Genomic DNA, 27,456 nt, shown 5'->3' on the forward strand with positions numbered 1-27,456 from the left:
CTCAGCACTCATACTCACTCATATCCTTTTTGACTCTTAATCGTTTAGGGCAGGGTAGATAAGCCACTGCCTGTGGTCCAACTACAGTCTGCAACTTCATCCTATGCAACCCCCAGCTAAGTGGCTTTTCTGTATGAGTTAGTGTTGGAGAACATCATGTTGGGCGAGCAGACAGCCTGCCAGAGCTGTCTGAACGGATGTTATCTCAACAAAGGAAATATTCTTCCTCTTGATGTAAAGATGTTGGGATGGAGTTTTTTTAAGTTGTTTTCTATTTCCTTTGTGCTATACTTAAAATTCATGCCTTGCCAGAGGATGATTTAGTGGAGCACCACAGGATATATCTATTATGTATATACTCAAACAAGAGGTGTGACTGAGAAAGGGAAAGATATCAGCATGATTTGAAGACCTTCTGGTTTTGCTTCTTTGTTTTGTTTTTGTTGTTTGTTTGTTCTCCTTAGTTATGCATTCAGACACAGAAGGTTTTCTAGTTCTTTCTTCCATCGTTCTCACTTGAGGTGCTTGGTGCTGGTGTCTGATGGTCTCATACAGAACTACTTGAAGCTTGGGGAGGCCTAAACGTTCAAGTGCTTCAGAGTTGTGTGTTGAAGCACTTTTCTGTGCACGAGGACCAGGTCCATAAGCACTCTGACAGCCCAAAGCCAGCACCTCGTAATTGCAAGATGATAAAGTAGGTGAAAAAAGTCCCTAAAATTATCATTTTTAATTAATCATGAGGCTTTTGGGTCTGCTGCAAAAACCTCGGAGTAGCAACAAAGGATGCACTGTCCATTTTTTTCTGATAGACAATAGATTGAGGTGCCACTTAGTAAACACAGACGTGAAAAGACTGAGTTATTCAGGAAAGAACACTAAATTGAGTCCATAGGAGGGAGTGAAAAGCATTTTAGAAACCTGAAGACATGTTTATTCTACCACTCAAGTGGGGACATCCGCTTCCCAGCCCAATGGAGCTTGGATTGCAGAGCCTAACAAGCAACTTGCAGCTCCTTGCCAGCAAAGCTGCACAGAATTTCTGCTTTGATGAGGGCATTTTTAACAGTCAGTTAGCATCTGGCAAGCCTTTCAGCTACGAGGGTGCAACTCTTGCTGGGTGAATCTGGACACTAAAAGGGGCAACAGGAGGGAAGAAACAAGCTTTACAAATTATGCCCATTTTTTTTTCGGCAAGTGGGAAAGTGTTTTTATTTGGAAACTCCTCGTCTTTGTGAGTGATTCTTGGCTCCAACCAAGCCTTGGTCAGGGGTGGGGTAATGTGTTCAGGGACACAGCCTTGCCTCCTTGCATACGTGAAACAGCATGCAGAAGGTGCTGCCTCCATGTTAGCTCCAGCAGCTGTGAAAACACAGAGATGCAGAGAACACAGGACTGCTGCTCACGAGCTGTTCTTCCCAGAGTCACAGGGTGCAGCTCTGAAGCTCCCCTGATGAACTGAACAAGATTGTAGCTAAAACCAAACAGAAAATCCTAAACTGAAAACACCCTCGTCCCGGCTTCCCTTAGTGAAATTAAATTTAACAGGAAAGAAAACTGTCTTGGGATTGAAAGAATGAGATACTTTTGATTCTGGTTTTGTTCCTGATCTCTGTTGTCTTCTTTATCACTTAAAAAAAATTGCACTTACTGTACAGTCATATTGTTCCATTTTCCTTAAAAGGCTCTGGAGAGGAAGGCCAGAGGCTGAAATTCTCTATTTACCCACAAAGCAGGCTCAACAAAATCCCAACCCAAAAAAACAGAAAAGTGTAACCCTTTCTCATCTCTGCTCTGGAAGTTCCAAGTCTTGAACATTATATGAGAGCCACTGACAGAGTTGCTGAACGTGACAGTGGCAAAGTCGTGCTGAAATCCTTCCTGTCATTTTATTAACACCATGCCAACAACCACGTGATGACTCATAGACTTTACAAGCTACAAATTTGATCAAATTTAAGGTTCCATTTGAAAGTATGGCTTATGGATTGGCAATGCATGCAGCCTGTTATTGCAGATCAGGGGAAACTGCATTTTGCTTAAAAACATCAACTTCTTAAAACACAGTGACTCAATCACGTGAAAACTGCACTGTGGAAAAGCTGATGAGAAGAGAGCTCTATTTAGAAAGAATTCTGAAAGCAATCAAAATACATAATAGAAACAGTAATAGCAATAATTCTCTATTTGATTTTGAAAGTGCTTTACAAATAGTATTTAATAAATGATGTTCCAACCAGTAAGGAAGGCAAGTAAATGTTATCTTCCTTTTACAGGCTGGTTGGCTGGCCCAGCAAGGCTCAGGGACACATCTCATGCTACCTGCTAAATTGGGAACAAGACTAAGAGTAGAAATAAAGGATGTCTAACACTATTTGCTGCCCTGATAATTTTAGTCTGAATGCTCTTGAACATTTTAAGGTAATTTTTAGAAGACCTCGCTACTGAGGAAGCCACTGGATTCAGAATCAGAATCAAACACAGAATGGTAGGTGTTGGAAGGGAGCTTTAGAGATCACCTAGTGCACCCCCTGCTAAAGCAGGTTCCCTGGAGCAGGTTACATAGGAAAGCATCCAGGCAGATTCTGAACATATTCAGGGAAGGAGACTCCACTGCCTCTGAGTGCAGCCTGTTCCAGCCTCTGTCACTCTGAAAGCAAAGAAGTTTCTCCTCATGTTCATACAGAATGTGCTGTGTTTTAGTCTGTGCTCAATGCCCCTTGTTCTGCTGTTAGGCATTGCTGTAAAGAGCCTGGCCGCATTCACCCTGCCAGAGGTTGGGAAGGACATGGTGTGCAAGCCCTGGTCTAACCCTACAGCAGTAACAGAATTATTGCTACAGGAAAGAAATAGTAACACAACTACTGCAAAGGTGCTGGGATAGCACTGCTCACCTATGTGCTCTTGCCCTGTTATGTTTGCTGGCGAGAGATGTGGTTAAAAGCAAGGCCCCTTCCCAAAGCAAAGAGACAATCCTTTCCTCAAAGTCTTTTCAATCTCAGGGAAATATTACACATAGTAATTGTGTGTTATCTAGGGCAAGGAAACAAGCAGATGGAAGAAGGTTCTGGCAGGTATTATTGCCCACAAACTTTGCAGGCATATACGTGTTCTAATACATGCAGATTTTGTGCAGGTTTGTTCGGAGCAGTTTGATGCTGAGAGTGCAGTTTCAATCTCACTGTCACGCAAAGTACGTTCAGTGAGTTTGACAGAGATATTCTTAGAATAAATGTGCAAGATTTTTTCCCTTTTGCAGTGATGCCTAAGCTACATGCAACACACAGGCACCAGCTCCAAAGGTGTTTTCTGAAGGAGAGCACTGGTTTTTCACTCTTTACCGTCAAGACGTTACTATCACATCATCCAAAAGGTGCAGCATCAATAAGACAACTTAGTCACCATCATTGTTGAAGTAGGTGCAAAACCCCAAGCATGAACAAGGCAGCATTCAGCACATGTTGCTAGCACATGTACCTCTTTTTCATCACAATTCTACCAGCTTCTCTTGCCAAGTCAAACCTTTAACGAAAGTGGTGGATTGGAGGGTGCTAAAATCCATAAATCCTCTCCCAAGTGCTAGTGGTTAGCAGCCAGTACATGGAGCATGTGCAGCTGGAACCCTTTATGTTTCATTTTTATGCTTAAAAGAAAGGGAGCCAATTAGCACTGACAGACAAAAGATAAGATGAAAGACTTTCTCAATTTGCAACGGTTTTGTTTTGGTTGAGTGTGATTGCTCAAATATTAAGCACTTGACTGTAACACAACTGTAATCTTAATGACTTCTTCCTAATTATTTTAACATGAATTAGTAAGAACAGAACTGCAGGAGACATCTTTTCTTTATGTACATATGCAGTGCATTTCCTAATTGTTGGCTAATGATTCCAGTCTATACTACAAAGTTAACAGTAATAAAAAACTAGAATGAACAACCAGCAACAACGAAAATGCATCAACATCTTCAAAATGCATCAACAGTAAATGGACCTTTTGAAGTTTTTCTTCAGTGTTGACAGTATTAGTAGCTCAATTATTGCTTGAATACTACAAATCCTATAAAGATATCCTACCTGCCATCTTGTCTGCTGATCGTGTATCCAAAAAGAGGATTGTTGACAAAACTGATGTTGACTCCAACCAGGGGGGTTCCATCCACTGTCATCACCTGGCCTCGAATCACGCATGCGTGTCTGGAGGAAGGAGAGAAATGATAAGAGAGTCATTCTTTTGACAAATAGGGGATTTTTCTCTACTTCTGTGGCTAGAAATTCCTGTCAATTAGACAATGCATACACTGACTGAGGCTGGAAGCATAGGGCCATGCAGTATTCCTTGAAGGTGGCCTGCTGCCCCAGAAAATTTTTCTCAGGAGTTGTATAAGGATATTTGATATCAGGATTGAGGTTCACTTCTCACCTTCTCTTGAAAAATACAACTGCTGCAGCATGTACTACCTCATGAACTATGAGCCTTTGTGGGCTTCACAACATCACACTGGAATTTGCTCTAACCAAGCTTCAGTGTCTTGACAATACTCCCCTAACCGAGGGCAAAACATGTTGTAATCAAAACAAACAGATACATAGCAAGTCATGAACAGATACATTTATGGCACAAAAGCTCTCAGAAATACGAACAATGGGCTTGAAAGCTTTTTTTCTTCCAGATTCCAAAAAGACCCTTAAGTTACCAGTTGTGAAAAACATAACAGATCGCTTTCTGGGCTCAGATAGGTTCCTTACGAAAATGCTTGAGGAACTGAGAACTCTAACAAGACAGGATTTTCCTTCCCATCTTCTTCTTTCCAAGTTTGGTAGCTTGCAATATTTTATGGACTACATCTGTTCCGATTACTCTGTGCTCTTTTATCTAAAGATCGTAAGGATCTTTACAAATATTGATTAATCCTGCACGACAGGTATTTTACAAAGAGAGGAAATAAAGCAGAGTGCATTTCGTTTGTCCAAGGTCAGTCAGAAAATCTGCAGCAAAGCCAAAGACAGATTTTTCTATGTTCTCATTCCACAGCCTGCTTCCAGACCTCTAAGTCATTATCGTGCTGCAACCTGAAGAGCTTCCTGCAAAGACAAAGCATCACATGTCTACGAGAGTGTCTGAGCCCAATTTTTGGCTGAGGGCAACTATTTTTTTCTGAGCACCAATAGCAAATAGTGGTGTCAGTGTGCTAACATGAGCCGGTGAGTGATTTTCCTAACTGCTGTCCTGGTGGAGAGCTGGGGTTGAAAGGTAATGTTTCTGCAGGCGCAGGACCAGATTTCAGTGAGAATAAATCATCCCAGCTGCGCTTGCTATCTACTCACTTGAGCTGAGAAATGCCAGTTTACTTCTTCATTCAGGCAAAGGATGATACCTGCAATGTTTTGTAAAGTTGCTTTCGTGAACACTTGAAAGATCAAGTTATTTTCTTAGAGTCCATCTAAAAATCTGATACTGTATAATGCAAGGAGATAACATATAATTTCTATTAAGTAAAGGCTGTGTTAGTTGTATTTTCCACAGCACAGCAAACAGACTATTTTTCAGGGAGTCTTAAAACTCCTACTGATGTAAATGGAGAGCTCAAATATTATCAAAAATTCTCGAAGCGTTACCAGAATGTGCCAGCAATCTGAAATGTGACTTGGTTCTTAGGCAATTTTGGAATAGAACACAGGAAAATGAGATAATAGAAGTGATTTTTCTGTCACTGAATTTTCTCTGATATGTCATCGCTAGGAGTCATGAAGGAAAAGACCTGGACCCAGCTTGTAGTTAATAATATTTTTCACATTTCTATTGCCTTTCTCACTGAAGGCTCTAACACAACTTCACATACACAAAAAAACTGAAACAATATTCAAGTATGGCAAAGCAAAACATGTGTCACTTCCTACCAGACAGAAAATACAACTTAAAGGATCACAATACACACAGAATATACCTGGGATAATGTCAGTGCTTAGAAAAATCCTGCTGAAGCCTACAGGTCAGCAACCATAGTGCAATTCTGCACAAGTGAGTATGTGTAACCTCACTCCCAAGCTAAGAGCAGAAGTCAGGCATTCTCTTCCCAGGTTTTTTCATGATGCCCACCACCCTGCCCCATCTCCATCCATACCCTTTGGAACTATCATCTCCTCTCAGCTTCTTATCCAGAGGCAATATCATCATCCCTGGAGGAACTTAAAGAGATGTGTGGATGTAGTGCTTAAGGACGTGGTTTAGTGGTGGAACTGTACTGTTGGGTGATGATTGGATTTAATGAACTTTTGGGTATTTTCCAACTGAGATGATTCCATGATTCTGATACTTTATGAAAGATAATCACTACAGATTTGCTTGAAAACCAAAACCTTCCTTTTGGTTGGGTCTCAGCATTCTGATTTACTGATTGCATACTCAAGTCCACAATGACACTCTTAATGTTTTAAAATACTTTAGAAGCAAGATCAGAAAACATTTTTGCAAATCCAGAAAGAACACTTCCATTTGTTGTTCCTTCCATCCAAGAGTTAAAAGCAAGGAAAGGAAAACATGCAAAATGTTGCAGGTGTCTCTCCTGCTGTCATACATAAAACAGGTCCAAGCAGTTTCAAACATCTAACTAGTATTGCAAACACATTAGCCTAGATCCTCAGCTTCTGTTAATGGTGGGATGTGCTTTATATCAGCAAGCATCTGGTCTGTTACATATCACAGACAACTATTTCTTCAGTAACAGGGATCAGCACAGTGTGGACAAGCACAGAACTTTGCAGCTCTAACAAATTCATTTGAACTCCCATCTTCCAGCAAGAGACAGGATTCCCATTCCAGCCAATGCTTCGCAGCACATCTGTGTGCTCACTAAGTTGGATGAGGCTAACATCTCTTCTCAGAGAAGCAGCTGCATCTACCAGTCCTCTAGAGGACTACAACAACAGCTTTACTTACGTGCTGTAGGGGAAGATGTTCCCACAGAGGGGATGTCCTTCCCAAACCGCAGTGATAAAAAGAAGCTGGAGCAATATGCACAAATCTGAATTCACTTAAAGGCAGGAGGGATGGGAACTGGAGGAAAACCAAAGTATGATTAGATTCTCAACTCTCCTCTTTCCCTAGGTGATAAAATTTGCCCCGCTTGGGAAAAGCAGTGAGCACAATACGTGGGAAGCAGCTGGCTTCTCCAGTGTCAACGTGTCCTTTCTGGAGGCAAGATCGACTACCCACAATGCGCCAAGCCCCCCAGGAACCTGGTTAATGCTAATTGAGTCAGCCATTTCCTTCAGAAGACCTTGGTCTAAATGCAATTATGCTACAAACAAGTTAAGTGGTACTGCTAAGACGCTCAGCCCGGCTAGGTCTCCCGATATATTTACATAAAATTATCTCTCATGTTAATAGAAGAGATTTATTCCATCAGTTTAGGTCTGCCAGTTCAGAGTGTTTTCTACAGTCGAGCTAAATGAAATTTCTCATAGCTGGAGTCTTGGCTTCCCATTGAAATAGCAAAAGTTTCTATCTCCTGCCTCTGGTTTTTGTTTGTATCGTTTTCACTTGTTTCCTTCAGTACTTTCACATGAGGCTGTACGGATTTTTGTTTTGCAATGAACAGTACTCCGTCTGTTTTCTATTTTTAAATCAGACCTTCCCAATTTATTTTATTTTAATTTGTCCTTAAAAACATCTCGGAAACCCCAACACATGGTCAAATTGCTATTTCAGGTGGCATACTACACAATTTTATACCACTGCCTTCTGAAGTCCAGATTCAAGTTCTTCTTTATGCTTTAGAAAAGTTAAGCCTTCCTGGTAAGAGCTGGGACACAGAAGCAAAGCAGACAGAGCTGCACTGATACCTTTACATTCCCATTGGTAAGATATAAGGAAAGTTCCATAGGCTGCTTTACTTTTCTACAAAATCCGAACAGACCTAAAGAGTTTTAGAACAGAAGCCAGAAAAGTAAATCCCCAAAAGCCATTTCACAGATTCTTATTAAGGATTTGTCTTTAATACTGACTCTGACCCAGTGTCTCATAACTTAAACGTTGGCCCTTCCAACACTTCTTATTCATAGATGTTTTCTGCTGACACTGCTTGGCACTGACAAAAATACTGCTTTTGCTGAGCATTTTTTCATTGTGGAAAGAAAATTCTACACATCTTAAATCTTTCTTTTTTCTCTTTTTCTTTTTTTTTTTTTTTTTTTTCAGGCAGAAATGTATATTCTTTCCTTGACTGAGAATAGGTGCCAAGGGGAAATCTCACCCCCAATGAATTTCCGTGGTGCCTCGAAATATTTCCTCCAGAACTCACTGTGCCTTCTCCCTCAAAGATTTCAGATGTATGGAGATAGTTATCTGACCACTTAGCCAGCTTCAGCCAAGTTACTCATAATAAGTATTTCAATTTGCTGTCATAAATCTCTTCATCTCTTTGATCTTATCTACCACTTCACATTTTACTGGGATAGATATGCTGGGAACCTTCAGGAGAGCATCATGGAGTGAAAATCTAGGAATTTATTTCTTAGAATGACAGAATCATAGAATGGTTTGAGTTGGAAGGGACCTTAAAGCCCATCCACTTCCAACCCGTGCCATGGGCTGGTTGCCCCCACCAGCTCAGGCTGCCCAGGGCCAAATCCAGCCTGGCCTTGGACACCTCCAGGGATGGGGCACCCACAGCTCTCTGGGCAGCAGTGCCAGGGCCTCAGCACCCTTGCTGGTAAGAGCTTCACTATTGAAATTAGTCAGTCTTACCTCTATTTCCTTCTCTGTTACAGACCTGTGCAACAGAGGACACATCAGATTGTCTGTGTGTGTTCTAGCATTCCTGCAAAATCAGTACTGAGGTACATCTCCTTCAGGGGACATGAAAAGGCTAATTGTAGCAATCTGCTATTTGCTTGCATAGGGATTTTAACAGTCTCAAGGTACTTCATCTGTGACATTCTGGGAAACATAACCAATAAATATAGATTATTGCAGTTGTATGTTAGAAACACAAGCTGGTGGCTTTAGCTATCGTTACTTTTTTGTTTGATAAGAACACAGGATGCAGCAAAATACACCTTGGCCATGTTGGGTTGGATGCACCTGTCTCATGTGAAACAACCTCAGAGCTGTCTGGTCCTGGACAGGCAAAAAAATTGGTAGGATGCCAGATAGAAGCTAAGGGCAACATGATCAAACACATGGCCACACAGAGAATGCCTGAGCTGACAGATGAAGGGCAAAAGAAGAAAAGAAAACTGCAGAACATACAAATCTTCAAGTTTATTGCTTGTGGCAGTATCCCCTTCAAAAGCTGTCTGTGAAAAAAGCTCTGTCTGGAAATAAAGCTCTGCCCACTTGTTTCTTAACTGTGCTGAAACATCTCTTGATAGGCTTTTCTTGAACTGAGTTAATTCCTTTCTAGGTTCTTCAGTTTAGCTGTAGGAAAAGCTTAAATTGGCAACTCCTCTGCTTATCTAGATGTCTTCTGAATTAAGAAGCTAGGATTTGAAAAAAGAATGGAAAAGATCCTGGTAGCAGGGTGTTTTGTTAGAGAAGAAAGGTACGCTCATATGAAAAAAATATAATTAAATTGAAAAGTAGCCATCCAGAAAGACTCCACCACCCCCATGGATAGCATAAGTGAGTTTCTGAAAGGCTTTGGCACATGTGGGGCAGTGAGGATAGAAATTGTGAATTAGATTCAGCAGAGAACCTTGCCAATAAGGAGAGCACCAGAATGTCAATCTGACACAGGACTGAATGTGTTGATATTCAACCAAGTCCCAAGCAGGGATCTGCTAAAGTGGCTCTGGCAGACGTGGTTTGCAGCAGATCCTGTCACTCAACCTTGCAAGAAGCCCAGGAGAGCTGGGAGAAAAACACTGGATAATGAAGAGCAAAGTTTAGGAGAGCTCTGATCAGGCTCAGTAAAATAAAGTCAACGTTATGTTGTTTGCAGCAAGATAGAGGATCTGCTCTGTTTGTTCAACCTGCTCAATTAAGCTCTTTATAAGGTCCCAACACTGAAGGGTTAGGAGATGTTGATGGCTCCTTATGTGGGTAAGGACTTTAATTGCTGGCCTTTTTCAGGAAACCCTCAGCTCTCTCTCAGATATTCTACAAAACAAACAGTACAGGCAGCTGAACAAAATGTTCCAACGCAAACATTGCTTAAATTGCCTGAAGAAGGGCAGGAGAAAAAGAAATGTGAGGTTTATATGATCATGGCTAAAGAAGGTGGTATTCCAAGTACAGGAGGAAAGCACTCATTAATCAAGATTTTACAATAACACCTTCAGAAGCAGATTTGAGAATCTTCGTCTCATTAGTTGAAGTTTAACCTGGCAGTATCGAGACAGGGGGTCTTCTTCGTCTGTTTTTTGATGACCTGTGACTGCTGTCCAGTTTTTCCAGCTCCTCACTGTGTGCATCTGCCCCTGTTCTGCTCTGTGAATAACTGGCTCTCAGAAATCTGCAGAACCATCTCAGTTGGCAGTACTGGTGACGGAGTTCTAGATGATCCAAAGGGAGAAGAACACTCTTTTCTTGCATGACAGTTAGTAACCAGAAACAGCATCATTTTTGGAAAGAGTTGAACGCCTATCCCTTCTAGAAAACACAATTAAATGATCACTGCTCTCAAAACAATTCCCTAATGGCTCAGTCTCTAAAGGCTCAGGTCTCCACGGTTTTGAAAACTTCTCCCAGTATTTGAGCCTTACTGCCACACTTGTGTGTCTTATTCCTCAAGGGATGGAAGGAGGAAGATGAAGGCAGAGTCTGCCTCTCCAATCAGCCAAGCAATGTGGTCACTGCTGGACAGAAATGCCACTTGTGCCATCCAAAACATGTTGGGTCTCTGTGCCTCACTGACGCACTAGTTCTGCATCCCCAGATTTTTCAGTTGAGGTGTAATGGAAAGATGGGAGGATAAAAGAATCAGGGAAGATGTTCAGCAAGGAGGAAATGAAGAGGAAAAGACATTAATGCTGGTCTATGAAATTATTAAGCCGGCTCCAACTATAACTATGGAAGTGAAAGTATTTTAGAAAAGCTTTTTTTAGGAAATACAATGCCTATAAAGTTGGGCTGTGCTTTACTGCGAAGTTTCAGTGCAAAATCCCTTTATTCAGTGTGTGGTTGGCTAAGAAGTGCTTTAAAATCTGGTTTCTTTCTTTCACTTCAATAAGACCAAAGAAACGCAGCCCTACAAGGAAACAAAACCACGTTCTCATTTTGTTAGATCTGTAAAATCCACTTCAGGTTCAATAGCTCATGAGATGCTAGATAATTTTTGCACCTAATGCTGAATTATGCTCATTTCAAAATTTTTTCAGAAGTGATCCTATACTCATTATTTCTATGAGAGGTAAAGACTTTATAGAGCAATAACTTCCAGAGATGAATAATGTATTTGTGTCAAGTCATCACACACACACAAAAATCTCTGCAGATCTTGCTAGTTCTGTGTTATAGTATTTTATGGTTGGTATTTATGTTATAAGCTATGGCCACCTATTCAGCTCTGCAGAAGACCCAGAGTAAATGCCATACCTCCCACTGAATTGAAGGCACAGTGAAAGCAGAACTGAACAGGGCAGAAGAAATACATTATTGCCAGGTAATGATAAGATGAGCTCTCGTTTTGATGATCAGAGGGAAAGCTCTTTAACTACACACAGCCCTTCTGATAGCTTTGCGGTGATCCAAAGGAATTAGGGAAAAAAAATGATACAATAAAATAGAAAAGATTTTATGATTGGGGTTTTAAAACCAATTTTTTATATACGAGGTTTTAACAAATTTAACAAGCAAATGTCATGCTCAAAGGACACAATTTTCCTGACAAATGGAAATGGTTGACAACCTCAGTAGGACTCAGCTGTTTGCATCCAATAGCTCCAGGCTGCTGCCCAGCACTGATCTGGTGTGGCAGAGCATCACCCCAGCAGTGCAAAGCCAACGGGATCAGCTCATCCTGTGCAGCTTGAGGCAGGAAAACAGATTTTGTTCTGAGGAGGATGAGGGTGCCCCAGCGGTCCTGTTTGCACATGGATTACCAAACTTGTGTAGAAGCAAGGCAGCAAGCAGCTTGGGGCAGAAAGCTCCAACTTTTTGAAGGATAAATGGGTCCAAGTGCCATGTGAGAGTCATTACAACCATGAGTTGATATTTTCTTTGGAGGAGACATAATGAAATAATCAAATCATTCCATCGAACAGGATACGCTATTTCTAGTGATGTTATCAAACTGAATGGAGCTACTGACTCAGCTCAGGGCTATCACGGCAGTATGTCTATTAAGGAGCAATACAAAACAGTGGGTGTGTGGGCTGCTTGTTTCAAGGGACCATATCTTGGATATGGAACAAATATTAATCAAATGTCTACGTGCCAGATCCAAGAGAATACATCGGCATCTACAGAGTGGTTTAGACTCCAAAACCCAAATATGCACAACAGGAACTTCATGATCGGGGAGGTACTTAACTCACTAGGAAAGTTTTGCTTTTCTGCTTGGGAATTTTGAAGGCTCGAGCTCTGTTTGCTTCACACCCCAAAAGCTCCCAGGTCCACTGACATTACGAGAGCTTCAAAGTCTCGCAGGCTCCAGACACGGCTCATCCAGGTGGGTCTCCCAAGGTGATGGACGTAGGAACCATGAGCCTCCATCTACACGTCAAAGGCCAGGACTCTCAAATTAAGTGTGGCAAATGGGTCAGCCCTTATCTCTGCTTCTTCTCTTCATATTTTCCATTTCCAATCTGTTTTCTTGGTTATATATGTGGCATGCTGTTTTATCCTTCATATAATGCCAGTATTTGTTTATATATTCTTTTGGTTTTAAACATTTGTTTCCCCACTGAGAGGAGAAATCAATAGTTCAATGTATACTAACAGAGAAAAGATGAATTCATAATTCGTCAAGTATGACTTTTTCTTGTAGAAGTTCCTAGCAAATCCAGTATAAGAGCACTTGGTAATAAATACTCAATAATTTTTAGTATTTGTTAAAAGCTGAATCTCAGCTTCTCTGATGACTGTACACAGAATTTCCTTTCACTGCCACCTGTGAAAGGGGGACATAATGACATTATGATAGTGCTATGTTATGAGGAGAAACATGAAAAATTGTAGGAACTTTTATTTCACAGAATCCTGGGGGTACAAATGCCACAAAATGGAAGTAGGTAGCTGCATATTATGCATTAATTCTTTATATGGAAATAATGTCAGGTTGAACTCAAAATCACTGTGAGCCGAAATAATGCTATGGTCTATGATTTAAAATGAAAAGAGAAAGGCAAACGTTAAAAGACACACACACACATACATATATGCTCTGTACACTGAAAAAAAATAAGTTTTACAAGTATGCTTTCCTGCATGTGAGAGCAATTTCTAAAATAATAACTGTTAAGTCTTTTGAAAATTCCTCATTATTCTATATTTCAAAAAGCTGTGATCTGTCACTTACAAGTAGTTCATTTAAGCAGAAAGATACAAAAATAGAAGGATGCCCTTGGAAGACAGTGAAGCTGAGATGATTTGAAGAGGTGTTGTGTTAGCTTGGTCTAAAATACAGAAAAATATGATCCTATTCTCACAGCCAGGTACAGGAACATAGGTACCATCCCTTGCCTTGAACACTGGCTCCCTTTCCAGGTGAGTCAGTAAGGCACATTATCCACGTGGAGGCACGAGGAGATGGAGGGAATGTGCAGATTTCATTTCGCCCAGAAACTTTAACCACAAAAACTTACTGTGTTTTCTACTTAAACAATTGATCTAAGGGCAATAAGAGGCTGCTCTTGCAGTTGGTATCAGATCCTGCTCGGTTCATAACGCAGCAGGCCACTTCTAGCTGCCCATTTAATTGACATGGGTTAATATGTCTGGCAGCAAATAGATACGCACAAAACATGCCAACAATAAGGGGTGCAAACCACATTTTCTTAAAAAATCACCTGTATTTTATTTGCAAACATACTTTACGAAAAAAAAAACCCACGCCATTTCTGCATATGGTTTTCTGAGATAACTTAATCCTGTGCTGACGCTCAGTTTAAAGAGCTCCACGCTCAGGACTTCGGCCTGTTCTTGCAATTTTCTGACACTGCCCCTCAAGAGAGAACAAAGATATCAGGTGTCCTACTTGAAAGTCAACAACTTGACATCACCGCGTCTTGCGCTGCTCCTTATAGTGATGGGCAACTAAGAATGGCTTAAAAACAAAAAGCAAACAGCAAGAGTAAGTGGTTTCAAAATCGATACGCAAACGATCAAGTAGCAGAAGAGCACTTGTTATCTGTTCATCAAAATGATGTGAAAAGACATTCTGTGCATTCAGAATTTAATTTAGCTCCTTGCTTTATCATCATAAACACTCATTTCAATATGGGCAATGATTATTTTTTTCTTCTCAAACATGAATAATATATAATTGCTGGTATTTTGGACGAGATCAGGTCTTTACCTTTATCCATCTGGGTAATTTATCATTGTCTTTCTTTTTCCTTGCAATGGTGAGAGAGCTTGTCAAGTCAGCTTGTTCTTAAAAAGCTGGAGTGTAATTCAATAATAAATTCACTCAAAGGCTAGCTGTCATGAGGCATTCACTTATTTGTATCCATTAGGCGATCTGCACGGCTGTTCTCTCTTAAGGGTAGCTAAGCTGCATCTCTGAAGTTTGGGAAAGACACTGCATACGTATTCAGTCATCTTTACTCTGCTGCCTTTCCTGCATAGGCCATACAGGAATGCAAATGGGATGTGGTGTTAACACCTCCTTCCTAACTAGTATGCTTTGAAATCTCTGATCTGAAAGATGTCATTGATGTCTGAATGACAACAGCCATGTGGCAGTCAGGAGATCCTCCACTCACCTCTGCTTATGGGACTGCCTACAGCAAGTGGCATGGATCAAACTCCAGCCATGAAGGCACCTGGATGGAAGTGGGATATATCTCATGCCCAGCAGTCACACAATCAAAGAACCACAGAATCACAGAATGGCTTAGGTTAGAAGGCCTGTAATGATCAGTGAGCTCTAACCCTTGCTGTGGGCTGGTTGCCCTCCATCAGCTCAGCTGTCCAGGGCCCCATCCAGTCTGGCTTTGGGCGCTGCAGGGATGGGGCACCACAGCTTTATGGGCAGTGTATTGTCTTGATCTGCACCAAGGAGAAGACTTCATGAATCACAGTGGCAGCAATGGAATAACCCAAAAATGTAATGTCATTTTTCAGCAGCTCAACAGACCAAGAAACCCAGACTGTGTGCTGCAGTGCTTTCTCATGGGAAAATACACCTTTTATTGGAGTCTTCTGCTGTTATCTGCAACTGCTCTTGTGATGAGTCAGATTTTTAACTTGAAAGGTGCAGGACAATTACAGTCTAAGGTGGTAAGTCTGTAGAACATATTTAGCAATATACACTCTATGTTCATATTTTAAGAATGGCAGTCTTTACAATCATCACTATATGTAATTCTTTGCATTAAATGGAACAAGGAGCTCCATTTATTAGTTCCACTGTAGTTAATGAAAAGTAATCATTAAAATCCTTCCTAATGATTTGAATCTCTGCATTCCTTCACTCTAGAAATCTATATGCCAGATAAACATTATTGCTAGCAGGTGCTCCTTCTGAATCCTGAATATTTAGCAGAATGTTTACAGAAGGAAAGTAATTCCTTTCTACATAGAGATCTACTATTAGTTCTATGAAACACACGTACCTCCATTAGGAATTTATGTGGCCCTAAGTGACACTGTTTCTGGTTCTCTGCTGGCACTCCCAGAAGCAAATTCAATGTAGAATGAGAAATTCTCATTTCTTCCCCTAAACCTCTGTGTGCTGCTGAATGCCAGCAGCCTTTAAAGAGAAGCTGCAAATTGGTATTACGCATGCATGTTGATTCCTACAGTTCTTTATCTGTTCAGAAAATATTGTTAAACCCAATATACATGCTGCTGAAATACTCTAGTTATCAAACAAGGCAGTTACACATGGCCCTGGTACCACAGTCCACTGTGGAAAGACTTCCAACAGTGCATTCAACTGATCAACTACAACCCTAAATATATCAAAAAATGAAACTGTGAGCACAAACAATTTTGTATTCCATGACCTGATTTTAGAGCAACGAATTACAACAACTGACAACAGAGAATTCACTGTTCCAGCATTTAGTCCAGAGCCTAGGCTGCTCAGTACCCAGAATGTGCAAACTTGAGAATGCTGGCAAAGGAAAACTGTTTGCTACAGAATGACTGTTTGGCCTTAATCTGAATCATTGCCATAAGCTTTCATGGAGGGCTTGGCAGCAAGACAAATCAGAAACTATCACATTAGGCCAGTTCTCCCACACTGGCATGCCTTCAAGTGGTTCATATCTGAGGTCAGGCTGTAGACCACTGAAGGTGTCAATATGTGGGAGGTGATACCCATGGTGGGTGATACCCACTGGATGCTGGCAATGTCCCTTCTTCAAAGAGCATTTGGTTACACCCAAAGGGCCTGAGAGGCCTGCTGAGATGCAAGTACTCAAATAACCACTTGCAGGAACACAAGGATTGTGTAGCTTCAGTGCCAAGCCATTCACTGCTGTGCGTGGGAAAGCTGACAGTAAGCAGTTAATGATGGGGTGGAATTCAGTGGAGTTCAAATGTAAGTGTTGAGAACCACCTCGTGGCTCAGGGTCACCACTTCTGAAAGGCAACATTTGGAGTGGACACTGAATGATCTAAGAAGCTAATGCCCCAGGGTATGTACTGTGGCATCCTGCTTCAGGCACATGGTTTTAAAGGGACTGTCTCTCCTGACAGACAGGCATGCCCTTAAACAAATGCCTGAAAAGCAGTCAGAGACATGAGCTACGCATGATTTGCTAGTTCCTATTTCTTGATGAGCAATGTAGTGAAAAAGAATGTCTCAGTACTAAAATCAGTGCATATCCCACTCGATTGTTTACATCAGAAGTCACTCTAACAGCCCTCCCTACACTGCAAGATTTTATCTAGGCTTTTGGAAGCCATACCAAAGATTCCAAAGTTTGTGTTAGCTTCCCTCTTTGGTGGCTCTGTCAAACCTGTGTTTAACATTGTAGAAGGCTTGCCATTGCTGTCTACTAAATACTTCTGGAAAGTGCTGAATAAATGGCTTTCATTCCTTGAGATTGGAGAAGGAAGGACGTGTGTAACTCCTAGGAGAGAAGCATCTTTCTTACTTCAGTAAGAAATAATAGCCTAAGTTTCCATAGAATCATGGAACATCCTGAATCAGAATATTCTGAGTAGGAAGAGACCCATAAGGATCTCTTGAAGATGAGGAGACATCCACCAGAATTAGATCACCCCAAAATTTTTCACAGGTCTACTTCCCCGAAACCTTTCCTGTGTTCTGCATCTTGCTAATGTTCCTTCTTAAAGCAATTTGCCATTTCACATCTTACCATGGCTAAGTGGCTCACGCTTTTACTGAAGAAAAATGAGAATTCACTTACCCTCCTTCGAAGGGATTGTCTCCTGGGATGATGTGAGTGCTGTCTTTGCCAATCAGGAACTTGATCCGATCGTAGAACGAATGCAAGCTCTGCTGGGAGATGGGTGCTTGTGTCTCCTGGATGATATCTAGGGGGTCCGGGGAACCCAGGCACAGTGAGTTGACATGGCACAGTGGCTGCAAGCAGCAGTCGGGGTCCATGCAATCCACCAGGCCATCTGCAGAAGGGTAAGGAAGACTTTAGAGCAAATGGAACACGAAACATGGCAGAAATCAGGGTGCAAGAGCTCTTTATAATGTACACATAGAGAAACGTGAACTTCATGCTTGCATAGAGCAATGCATTTTCCCTTCAAACTCCAAAAAGAGCATCATTTCCCCTCTTGGTCACTGAGATGATTCCACAATCCTTCAAGTTTTCTGCTGTTTTTTCCTTTCTGTTCATGGATCAATGGTTTTCATACGCTGTTCCTGCTCCCTCTACAAATAGCAGGTCAACTAAATCACACCAAAGGTAACAGTCCTTCCAGCAGGACTCAATAGTGGAGAAAGCCATGCTATCTACAATGGCTATAGAGAGATCTACACATCTACCCCACTAGAGATTTTGGCCAGACAAATGAAAAGGTAAAAATTTTGCTGGAAGTGTTCAGTCTCATTTGGCTTTTGTCACAGTTATTTCATGCAGATTCAGAGAACCAAGCAACCTTGAAACTCTCAGGATATAAATACTGTATTTTCACCAACAGTACATTAAAAATAACAACAGTAATAGCAGTGGACATACATGAAAGAAGCTTGCCAAACGTAGTCCAGCAAAATGAATTTGTACATCTGTCCACTCACCAAACACACAGACAGTATTACCTCCCCTCCCATCACCACAGGAGCATTCCCCAGTTCATTTTAAGACGCCACCTCAGGAAAGGTTTGGTGAGGCATCACATTTAGAAACAAAAGTTGTTAGCATGTAGTAGAGGTGGATTTTGAAAACAGATAAGGGAACTGGATTTTTATTTTTATTTATTTATTTTTTTCTGGGGATTTTTGAAATCGTCAGTTCAAATGAGACTGATAGATAGTGAATGAAAATTGTTACCATGTGATGGCTGCTTAGAGACCTATGTGAAACCAGTGGTTGGTCTCTGAGTAGTTGCTGGATGTTCTACATATCAGAGAAACCACCTCTACAGCTAGCATCCTACTGACACCTTTGGTAAGAAATGAATGCGTTTGGAGAGCAAAATTGCCCTGAGGGGGTAGGTTTCTCCTGAAGTGGGATTAGATTTGGAGTGGTCAGGCACTACATGGGCCCTGGGCGACCAGATCCAGTGCCTGATTTAGGGGATGTCAATCCTGCCCACTGCAAAGGGGGTTGGAACAAGATGATCTTCGAGATCCATGCACCCAAGCCATTCTATGATTCTGTGATTGTCAGGATAACGTATTTTCTACGTCAAGGAAACAGTAAAGGAAGACAAACTTGTTTATCATTATGACAGACTATGAGCTTCTGTTTCATCCCACTTACACTGGTGTGAATTAGAAGCCCTTTGTTATTGGCACTACTTTGAATTTACTGCAATATAAATAGAATGAGAATCTGATCTGTTATTATTTCTGCAGTGCTTATGATGGCTTACATGTCATGCACTGGGATTCTGTTGAATTAGACGTGTCCCATTCTTGGAAGATTTTTGTGCCATAAAACATCACTTGCAACAGCATCCCATGTGGCCACCCTCACAAAGAAAAGCAGAAAGAAAGCCTGTTGAGTGCTCCCAGAGCTTCCAGTCTACGTGTGGGTCAAAGCGGGAGGAAAACCTGCTCCATGCACACAAGCACATGCTAGTAAGCCATTTCCACAAGTGCTCTGCAGCTGCCATTAAAGATAATGGGAGACTAGCAAAAGTGCTTTCCAAAACCCCATCCATTACCCTTACCTCTGTCTGTTCTGATATCACTACATCTTTATAACTCCTCACAAAATTGCCACAAAAATTTATCAGCTCGGGCACAAAATCTACCCATCTGCCTTCTCTCTTGATGACTAGTGATAATGAAAAAGAACTAATTACATTTTATTTGCCCATTAAAAAAACGACTCGCTGCAGATGATTAGGCCAGGAGGATTCTGGAAGGTCAAATCTCAGATGGAATCTGAGATAACGTTCAAGAACAGAGACCTGCATAGATGTAACTTGCTTATCCATAGCTATATCCTAGAAAAAAAAAGACATGTAAAAGAAAAAAAAAACCAAGCCAACTGTTACTGCACTGATTATAGTTTTAAGGAAGATATAATATTGTCGTTATCTCCTCCACATTGATTATGTTTTCCACTATAAAGACAATGTAGTGAGAGGATGGCAAACCAGCTGCCCCATACCTCTTCATTACTGTCTTCATTTCAGACGTCAGAAATGCGTTTGGGGACCTGAAGCTGCAAGACAGAAAGCAACTGTCGCCTTTGCAGGAAACAGCAGAGAAATGTTTGAAGAACAGATGCACAGGACAATGTTTTGTACCACAGCAGTGACGAGGCCTTGCCTGCAGATGAGCTATGCAATTAATATGTTTCAGGCCTGTATGCAGTAAGGTGGAAGTAATTACACCAGAGAGGTTTGCCATGGACACCTTAGATCCATTCAGGCCCTCAAGTGTTGGAGTTTAGCTACTCACATAATAGCATTTTCAGGGCAATACATTTAGTTAGCTTGGAAAATTGAAAGGCCATTTTTGGCTGAGGCATAGAGAACAGCGAGAGTTAAAGCAGATCAGAGGAGATTTAGACTGGCTAGAAGGAAAAAGCTTTTTACAATAGGGGTAGTAAGTTGCTGGAACAGCTTGCCTGGAGTGGTGGTGGATGCCCTGTCCTTGGAGACACTCAAACTGGACAGGGCTCTGAACACCTGAAGGAGCTGTAGGTGTCCCTGTTCACCGCAGGGGAGTTGGATTAGATGGCCTTCACAAGTTCCTTCTAACTCAAACGATTCTGTGTTTTATGATAAATAGCAATGGGCTCTTGAATGTGGAAGCCATGATACAGAATCATAGAATCATTAAATTTGGAAAAGGCCTCTAAAACCGTCTAGTCCAGCCATCAGTCCATCCCACTGTGCCCACTGACCATGTCCCTCAGTGCCATTTCTACCCCTTTCAGAGATGGTGACTCCACCACCTCTGCAGTTCCCTGGGCAGCCTGCTCCAACGTCTCACCACTCTTTCTGAGATGAAATGTTTCTTAATATCCAACCTGAACCTCCCCTGGCACAACTTAAGGCCATTAAATCTTGACCTTTTGCTGTTACACGGGATGTGTACAGAGCAATAAGGTCTCCCCTCAGCCTCTTCCTCTCCAAACTGAACCATCCCAGTTCCCTCAGCCATATGACCGTGGCACCTCAGACCAGACAACAAATGTGCTGTTGAATTGTACCAATGCAAGACTGAAAGTGCTTTGTAGTGTGTTTGCAATAGTTTATATGCTTTAGGGTCACAAAAGCTACTCTGACCTCCCTGTCAGACTGCTATTTACAAGCTGTTCATTTTTCCCCCAGAACTGGATTAAAGCCTGTCTTTTAGAAAGATATCTCATATTTCAAAGACATCTGATTACAGTCAGTCCACCACTTCCTCCGGTAAGCCATTCAGATGTTTAATTACTGCTAGAAAACTGCATCTTATTTCAAGGTTGAATTTGTCTAACTCATGGGAGTTATCTCACAACTCAATGTTTTTTTTTGCCTTTGCAAGGTAACCAATATCCTTCTGCACTGCATGATCAGATGCCTTTTTCATGTGCAAGTCTTGCCACGCAGAGCAACAAGCTACTCAAACCCCACTTCTGAACAGCTGAACAAGACTAAAGTTCTTGTTTATTTTCCAGCTGCCGGCTTTAGATTTTTCAGTGATTTCACATGGGGCCATCAAACTGGACATGAAACAATTGAGGCAGCAATATTGGTAGAGAAGAGATAGCAATTCCCTACTTTTGTGCTGGTTTTTGTTGCACTTTTTTTTTTTTTTTTTAAATGCTAAGGTTCACAGTAGCCTTTTAGCAACAGCGAACAGCATTGCACTGAGAACTCATGTTGAGACAATTATCCCTGGGACCTCTAAATCCTTCTCTGAGCCTTTGCCTTTCAAGAGTCACCCAACCCATAAGGATTGCACGCTTGCTTTGTTCCCAGGGGAATTACCTTGCATTCTGCTGCCTTAAGATTTTGTTGGATTGTGATCGTGTAGTGATGTCAGATCACTCCGTATCAAAATGATCTGGGTATGTATTTATCACCATATCAAGTATGATTTGGTGATATACGGTGACACAAACATTTTATCAGGAAAGATTTAAACTGTACTTGACAATGTTGAATGGGGTTGGATGCAACAAGCAATTCCAAGGAGAAGCAGATTCAACCACAGATACCATTCATTAAACAAATGAATTCAGAGACCTGTTACTGTGCCAGATTTTAACCCATTTTGTGTTCTTTTGTATTTCCATCTGAAACAAATCTTTGCATCTTGGAGATGTTTTCAGCATGTTCCTTACTGGTGTTGCAGACAGCTGTTCCATCTCATGTCCTCAAACACCTCCTTTTCTTATCTTCCCCATATCAGATTTTTGCCCTGTATTCTTAAAAGTCAGAGTGCATAGACAGAGAGGAATGCATTCTGACTGTCTACCACCAGCTCACATCAATTTCTTTCTGCCTGCAGAGGATGGGCCCAGGTTTAGTATTCAGGAGAGTGCAGTTTTTCTGTCATTGCTATCCTGGCTTTTTTTTAAAACACTCTCACTGGAGCAACTGGGGCAGCTAAGTGAGATCATGACAACGGATCTGAATGCTGACCTTATTCAGAACGAGTTTCACAAGTCTCTCAGTGTCACAACAGTCTTCTAAAAATACTCACCTGGATGCCAAACTTAAGATGACCTAAAATTATGTGGCTTTCAGACATTGCATGTGGCCCATCACTTTCTGAATACCATACCCTTCATGACGTTTCAAGAGCCACCTAAAACAATTAGGCAGTTTTTAAAATCTGGAGCTGCTGGGATTGGTGAGGAGAGTCAGGGCTGTGTCTCATGGAAGATTCAGGTGCATTGGAGGAAAGTGCCTCGTGCTCTTTGGTATCCATCACTCAATGAGTTAATGGTTTCAAGCCAAAAAAAAAAACACAAACCCAAACCACTGACAAACTGAAGCTATTCCACATGTGTTATGAATCATAGAATGGCTTGGGTTGAAAAGATCATCTAGTTTCAACCCCCCTGCCCAGAGCCACATCCAGCCTGGCACTGAATGCCTCCAGGAATGGGGCATCCACAGCCTCCTTGGGCAACCTGTTCCAGTGTGTCACCACTCTCTGTGTGAAAAACTTCCTCCTGAGATCTAACCTAAACCTCCTCTGTCTCAGTTTAAAACCATTGCCCCTTGTTCTGTCACCATCCACCCTCACAAACAGCCGTTCCCCCTCCTGTTTATCCGCTCTCTTCAAGTACTGGAAGGCCACCATGAGGTCTCCCCGCAGCCTTCTCTTCTCCAAGCTAAACAAGCCCAGTTCCCTCAACCCTTCCTCACAGCAGAGCTGCTCCAGCCCTCTGCTCATCTCAGTGCCCTCCTCTGGACCCGCTCCAAGAGCTCCATGTCCTTCCTGTGCTGGGGCCCCAGGTCTGGACGCAGCGCTGCAGATGGGGCCTCACAAGAGCCGATAGAGGGGGACGATCACCTCCCTCTCCTGCTGGCCACTCTCTTTTAATGCAGGCAAGCACCACATCTCCCAGGAGGCTGGCTGCATGGGACATGAAGGAGGGGGCAGGCAGAGGAATAACTAAAGCAGTTTTATGACTATCTTTCTTGCATGTAAGCCCTCACGTCCAGACTTTCTGGCTTCCCCTAAAGCCTCCTTTGCTGGGAGTGGATTAAGAACCAAGGACTCAAAATCAGCTATTAACTGATAGGAGAAAGTGTGCCTGTTGAGCTCCACTGCTCATTGGGAGATGCAGGTATTCTGGCTTACCTCTGAACTACGTGACATATTCCAGAAGAAAAACTAATTGCCATGGTCACAGCCACTATAAGCCTGAAAAATAAGCACTCTCTGGCAGCAAGGGGCCACCACCCCTGTGTTCCATGGACTGCTGCTGCACTTGCTGGCTGCAAAGTGCTCACAAATCCCACAGGAGTCTGGGTTCCAAGTCCCTCAACCACCATCACGCAGTGCCAACAAAGCCTCAAGGAGCAGAATTTCACACAGAAGCAAAGGACTGGTTTTGAGAGACTGCTTTTGCAGTAAACAAGATCAGCTGAGAGCTAATAAAATTTCAAATTAGCTGTGACTTTTCATGGCCCCACAATTGTGTTGGCTGATTTAATGGGCAGCGTCTTAGCTCACTGAGATTGAATAATGGAGCATTTCTACAGAGTTATGGATGCTGCAACAAAAATCTGTCATGCTAACATCAACAACAGAATGCAAATAACTTTCATCTGGGAGTGTTATTATGTGTTTAAGCCGGCTCTGACAGGTGCTGCATGTCAAGTGTCAGGATAGAACAGGAGGGCCACACGTAGGGACAGACCTGCTGGTACATAGGGCATACATGACAAATTCAAGTATTGCTCCTGCTGAAGAGAATGAGAGTTTTTGCCACTGACTGCAGTGGGAAGAGCTCATTGAGAAGCTGTGCTAGGTGAAGCAAGACTAGAAAGAAAAGAACAGTAAAAATACGTTGCCTTTCAGCAATATTTTCACTGCCATTGAAAGTGTAAGATGCTCTGATTGCACATAACTGTGGCTCTCACCTCATCCGCTTCTTGCCTTCCACTCTTCTTCCTGTATCATTCACCAGACAACAGTATCACCTTCAATGGGGACACTGTGTCACCCTGTGATGCTTTTGGATGCATTAATAGGAGAGTTTGTATGGGGAGGGTTTAAAATGAAGGCATTTAGATGTAGAAGTAACATAATGTGTTATCCTCACCCTTAAGCAAATCAAATTTTACCCTTCCCAGCATCAGTTGTTCAGACTCTCCCCAAACACAGACTAAAGGAATGTCTCAGTATTTCTGCAGAAAACACAAGTTATTGTTCATGTGAATGCATGGGTTCAGGACAGCTTACAAAAGTAATGGTGTTCTGCCCTGAGCTGAGGACTGACACTTAATTTACTTCTCCTGGATCTGGGGAATTAATAACTTTTCCTCTTAGGCTTTGCAGAGAACAATTTTACCTATTCAACAGAAGAGGTGTAGCTTTTGGGCTCACTGTGAGAAGGGAAAAGGAAACACAAAACAAATGTGAGGAACAATAGCAATGTCTCTGTGATCATGTTAGATATTACTGTTCTCTTAGCTCCTCTGTTTTGATTTTGCTTGAATAAGATTCTCAATGGCTGAATCCTAACTAAATTAGATTTCTGGCTCCCTGGGAAAGGAATTGCTCTAACATCTTTCCCTAACATTTGCAGGTTCAAAATTGTATAGTCATATGTAATAGCAATCATGTATTTGTACTGCAGCCCTCTTTGGGCTTTAGTGCAGAAACAGAGCCCCGCAGTGCCAGGCACTACAGAAAACAGAAGGGTAATGCAGAAAGTCCATCCTAATCCAGCACTACGTTCTTGTTTAAAGAACATCTGAAACAAACAGAAGGGAATGGAGCGGAAGGAGGAAATGACAGAAAACACACGATAATCACTACTAGCTGACCATAAACCAGGCCTATAATAATGTGGTTAGAGTCTACAAGTTTGCAGAATCTCCCAAATCAGCACTGCTGTGTTACTGCAGCTGGCTTCATGGGATTTCCCTTCTCTAGACAGACTTTTAGCGTGGAGTCACAGAACCATAGCACATCCTGAGTTGGAAGGGGACACTTGGCCCCACACATCACTGCCCAAACCCAAATCCAGTATCTGAGAGTCCCAACACTCCCTGAGCTCTGTCAGTTTAGGCCTGTGCCCACTGCCATGGGCAGCCTGTTCCAATGCCCACTGCCCTCTGGGGCACAGCCTTTTCCTCACACCCCCCTGACAGAGCTCCAAAAGCAACACAGAAACCAAGCAATTTACATTTGTAGTGGAATTCCATAAGGTGCTGGAGGCATGCAAGAGCCCTTCCAAGCAGAGGAGATTGGCTTTTAGACGGTGCAGAAAGCAGAGGTTGCTTAACGTGATCAATAGCAATGCTGTACCTGAAGCTGAGTCCTTCAGGAGCCAACATACCTCTGAAAAAAGGGGCTCTGAGGTCAGGAAAAAAAGCAGAACGAGCAATGTGTTCACACCCCCAGCAGATGGGACACTCTTAGCTGAGACCTCTTTGCACCAAGGTCTCTGACATTTCTGGAAAGTACTGTAAGTGTTAAGCCAATGCTGAGAAGTTCATCCTAATATATTCTGCTGACTGATTCCACAGCAGTTCAAGAAATCACCGTGGCACACCTTGGAAAGTAGCCTCAGATCACTCAGATAGAGTGATGGTTTTCCTGTCCTCATCAAAAGGAAAGCAGCCATGCATTCTTTGCACCCATGACAGTAGGTGACCTGACACACTGAGGAGCAAACCCTGAGGTTTCTAAGGAGAATGTCTGCCCCAGAGGGGAGGCAAGAGTTTGCCTCAAGTGCTAAAGCAGGTCTGGCAGAGCTTTTTTGAGCTTCTTTCAGAATAGCTGCCCATGCTCTTTTGAGTTTATTGAAGAAGGACCTTGCAAAACGCACACTCAAGCCTGTCTTTTCTGAAAACTCAACACGTCAGCTTTTGTTACATCTTGTATACCAGCAGAGCTTCCTTCCCATCTGTAATTTGCTTCACCTCAGCAGAAAATGAAACATTTATTTTGGAAAAGTGGGCATTTTCAATGTTTCTATTTTCAATGGATCTATTATCCAAAGGAATTTCATTAAGGAACAGTTACAAGGAGTAGGAACTCTCCCAAGCCGTCAAGGCAAGCCACAGCCACTGCTAGACATTCACTTCACAGCACATCATCCATGCTAACAGCACTGTGTGCTTCTCGATGCTGCAGTGCCCAGCTTCACACTGCTCTTCCTGACAGCCCCAGTGCTAACAGCCAGCAGCAGGTGATACACAAGTGTTACCGTCCAATAGAGGATCAGTGAGCTGCTGAAACCTGCAAATGTGAACGTGTCACATTGTTCCCTTATTTGAGAAAAGGCTGATTAACAGTCATCATAAAATACAGGAAGAGAAGCTAGGTGATACCAACTAGCCAATCTCTTTCTCATCTTTTTAGATGCAGTTCCTCCAAGACGACCCTGTTGTTTGATTGGATCTATCAGTGATGGTAAATGTTAATTTACCATGGCTGTTTTCCCAGGTGCGTTCAGATCTCAACACTTCCCTCTGTAAATGTAGCTCACACATTAATGCATCATTTTTTATGGTTTTGAGGAAGCAGACAGTTCCCATAGCATGCCCAGGGGATGATCCTCTTGTGCTATAAAAGCCTCGCTGGCATGAAGTAAAGGTTCATAACAGTGTGCAAAAGAAAAAAGAAATCTGAAAGCATCCCATCACCTTGTCTGCAGCCCATGCATTTACATATATAAAGATTTGCGTTCTGGGGTTCTCTTGGATGCTATTCAATTCCCTCTATAACCCTGCCACTGCCTTCAGGTGTAACCCTACAACTGGCAGAGAGCAGTGCAGGCTCCTGCCAGCTCTCTAACACATTATTTGGCATGTGGAGGACAGATGGTGGGCACATGGGTGTTAAGAAGGCCAACGCGCAGCGCCAACATTTGTCTTGCCAAAAAATCTGAAATGCTTCCATCCCAAAGCATTATGCAAGTCTCCACCTTACTACAAGCACAACCTGATCCTCGTGTGGGGCAAGCAAAGCACGAAGCACTACTCTGCAGAGTTACATGAATGGACTGTGATGCTGTAAAACGGATTTGAGACATATCAGAGAACTCACTCCTGGTAATTCAAGTG

General features: G+C 42.2%; 1 protein-coding gene across 1 annotated transcript in view; it reads right to left on the bottom strand.

The window, feature by feature from the left end:
* Positions 1–27,456, bottom strand: part of TENM4 (teneurin transmembrane protein 4) — a 594,301-nt gene that overhangs the window by 78,290 nt on the left and 488,555 nt on the right. Inside the window, exons 17-18 of the mRNA XM_042838225.1 lie at positions 17,487–17,703; positions 4,074–4,193 (exon numbers count right to left, since the gene is read on the bottom strand). Of these exons, the coding sequence (XP_042694159.1) occupies positions 4,074–4,193; positions 17,487–17,703 (337 nt within the window). The remainder of the gene's footprint in view (positions 1–4,073; positions 4,194–17,486; positions 17,704–27,456) is intronic.

The sequence above is a fragment of the Centrocercus urophasianus genome, unplaced genomic scaffold, assembly GCF_019232065.1.
Source record: "Centrocercus urophasianus isolate 14NV4802_14NV808 unplaced genomic scaffold, USGS_Curo_1.0 seq_74, whole genome shotgun sequence".
NCBI classification, from domain to species: domain Eukaryota; kingdom Metazoa; phylum Chordata; class Aves; order Galliformes; family Phasianidae; genus Centrocercus; species Centrocercus urophasianus.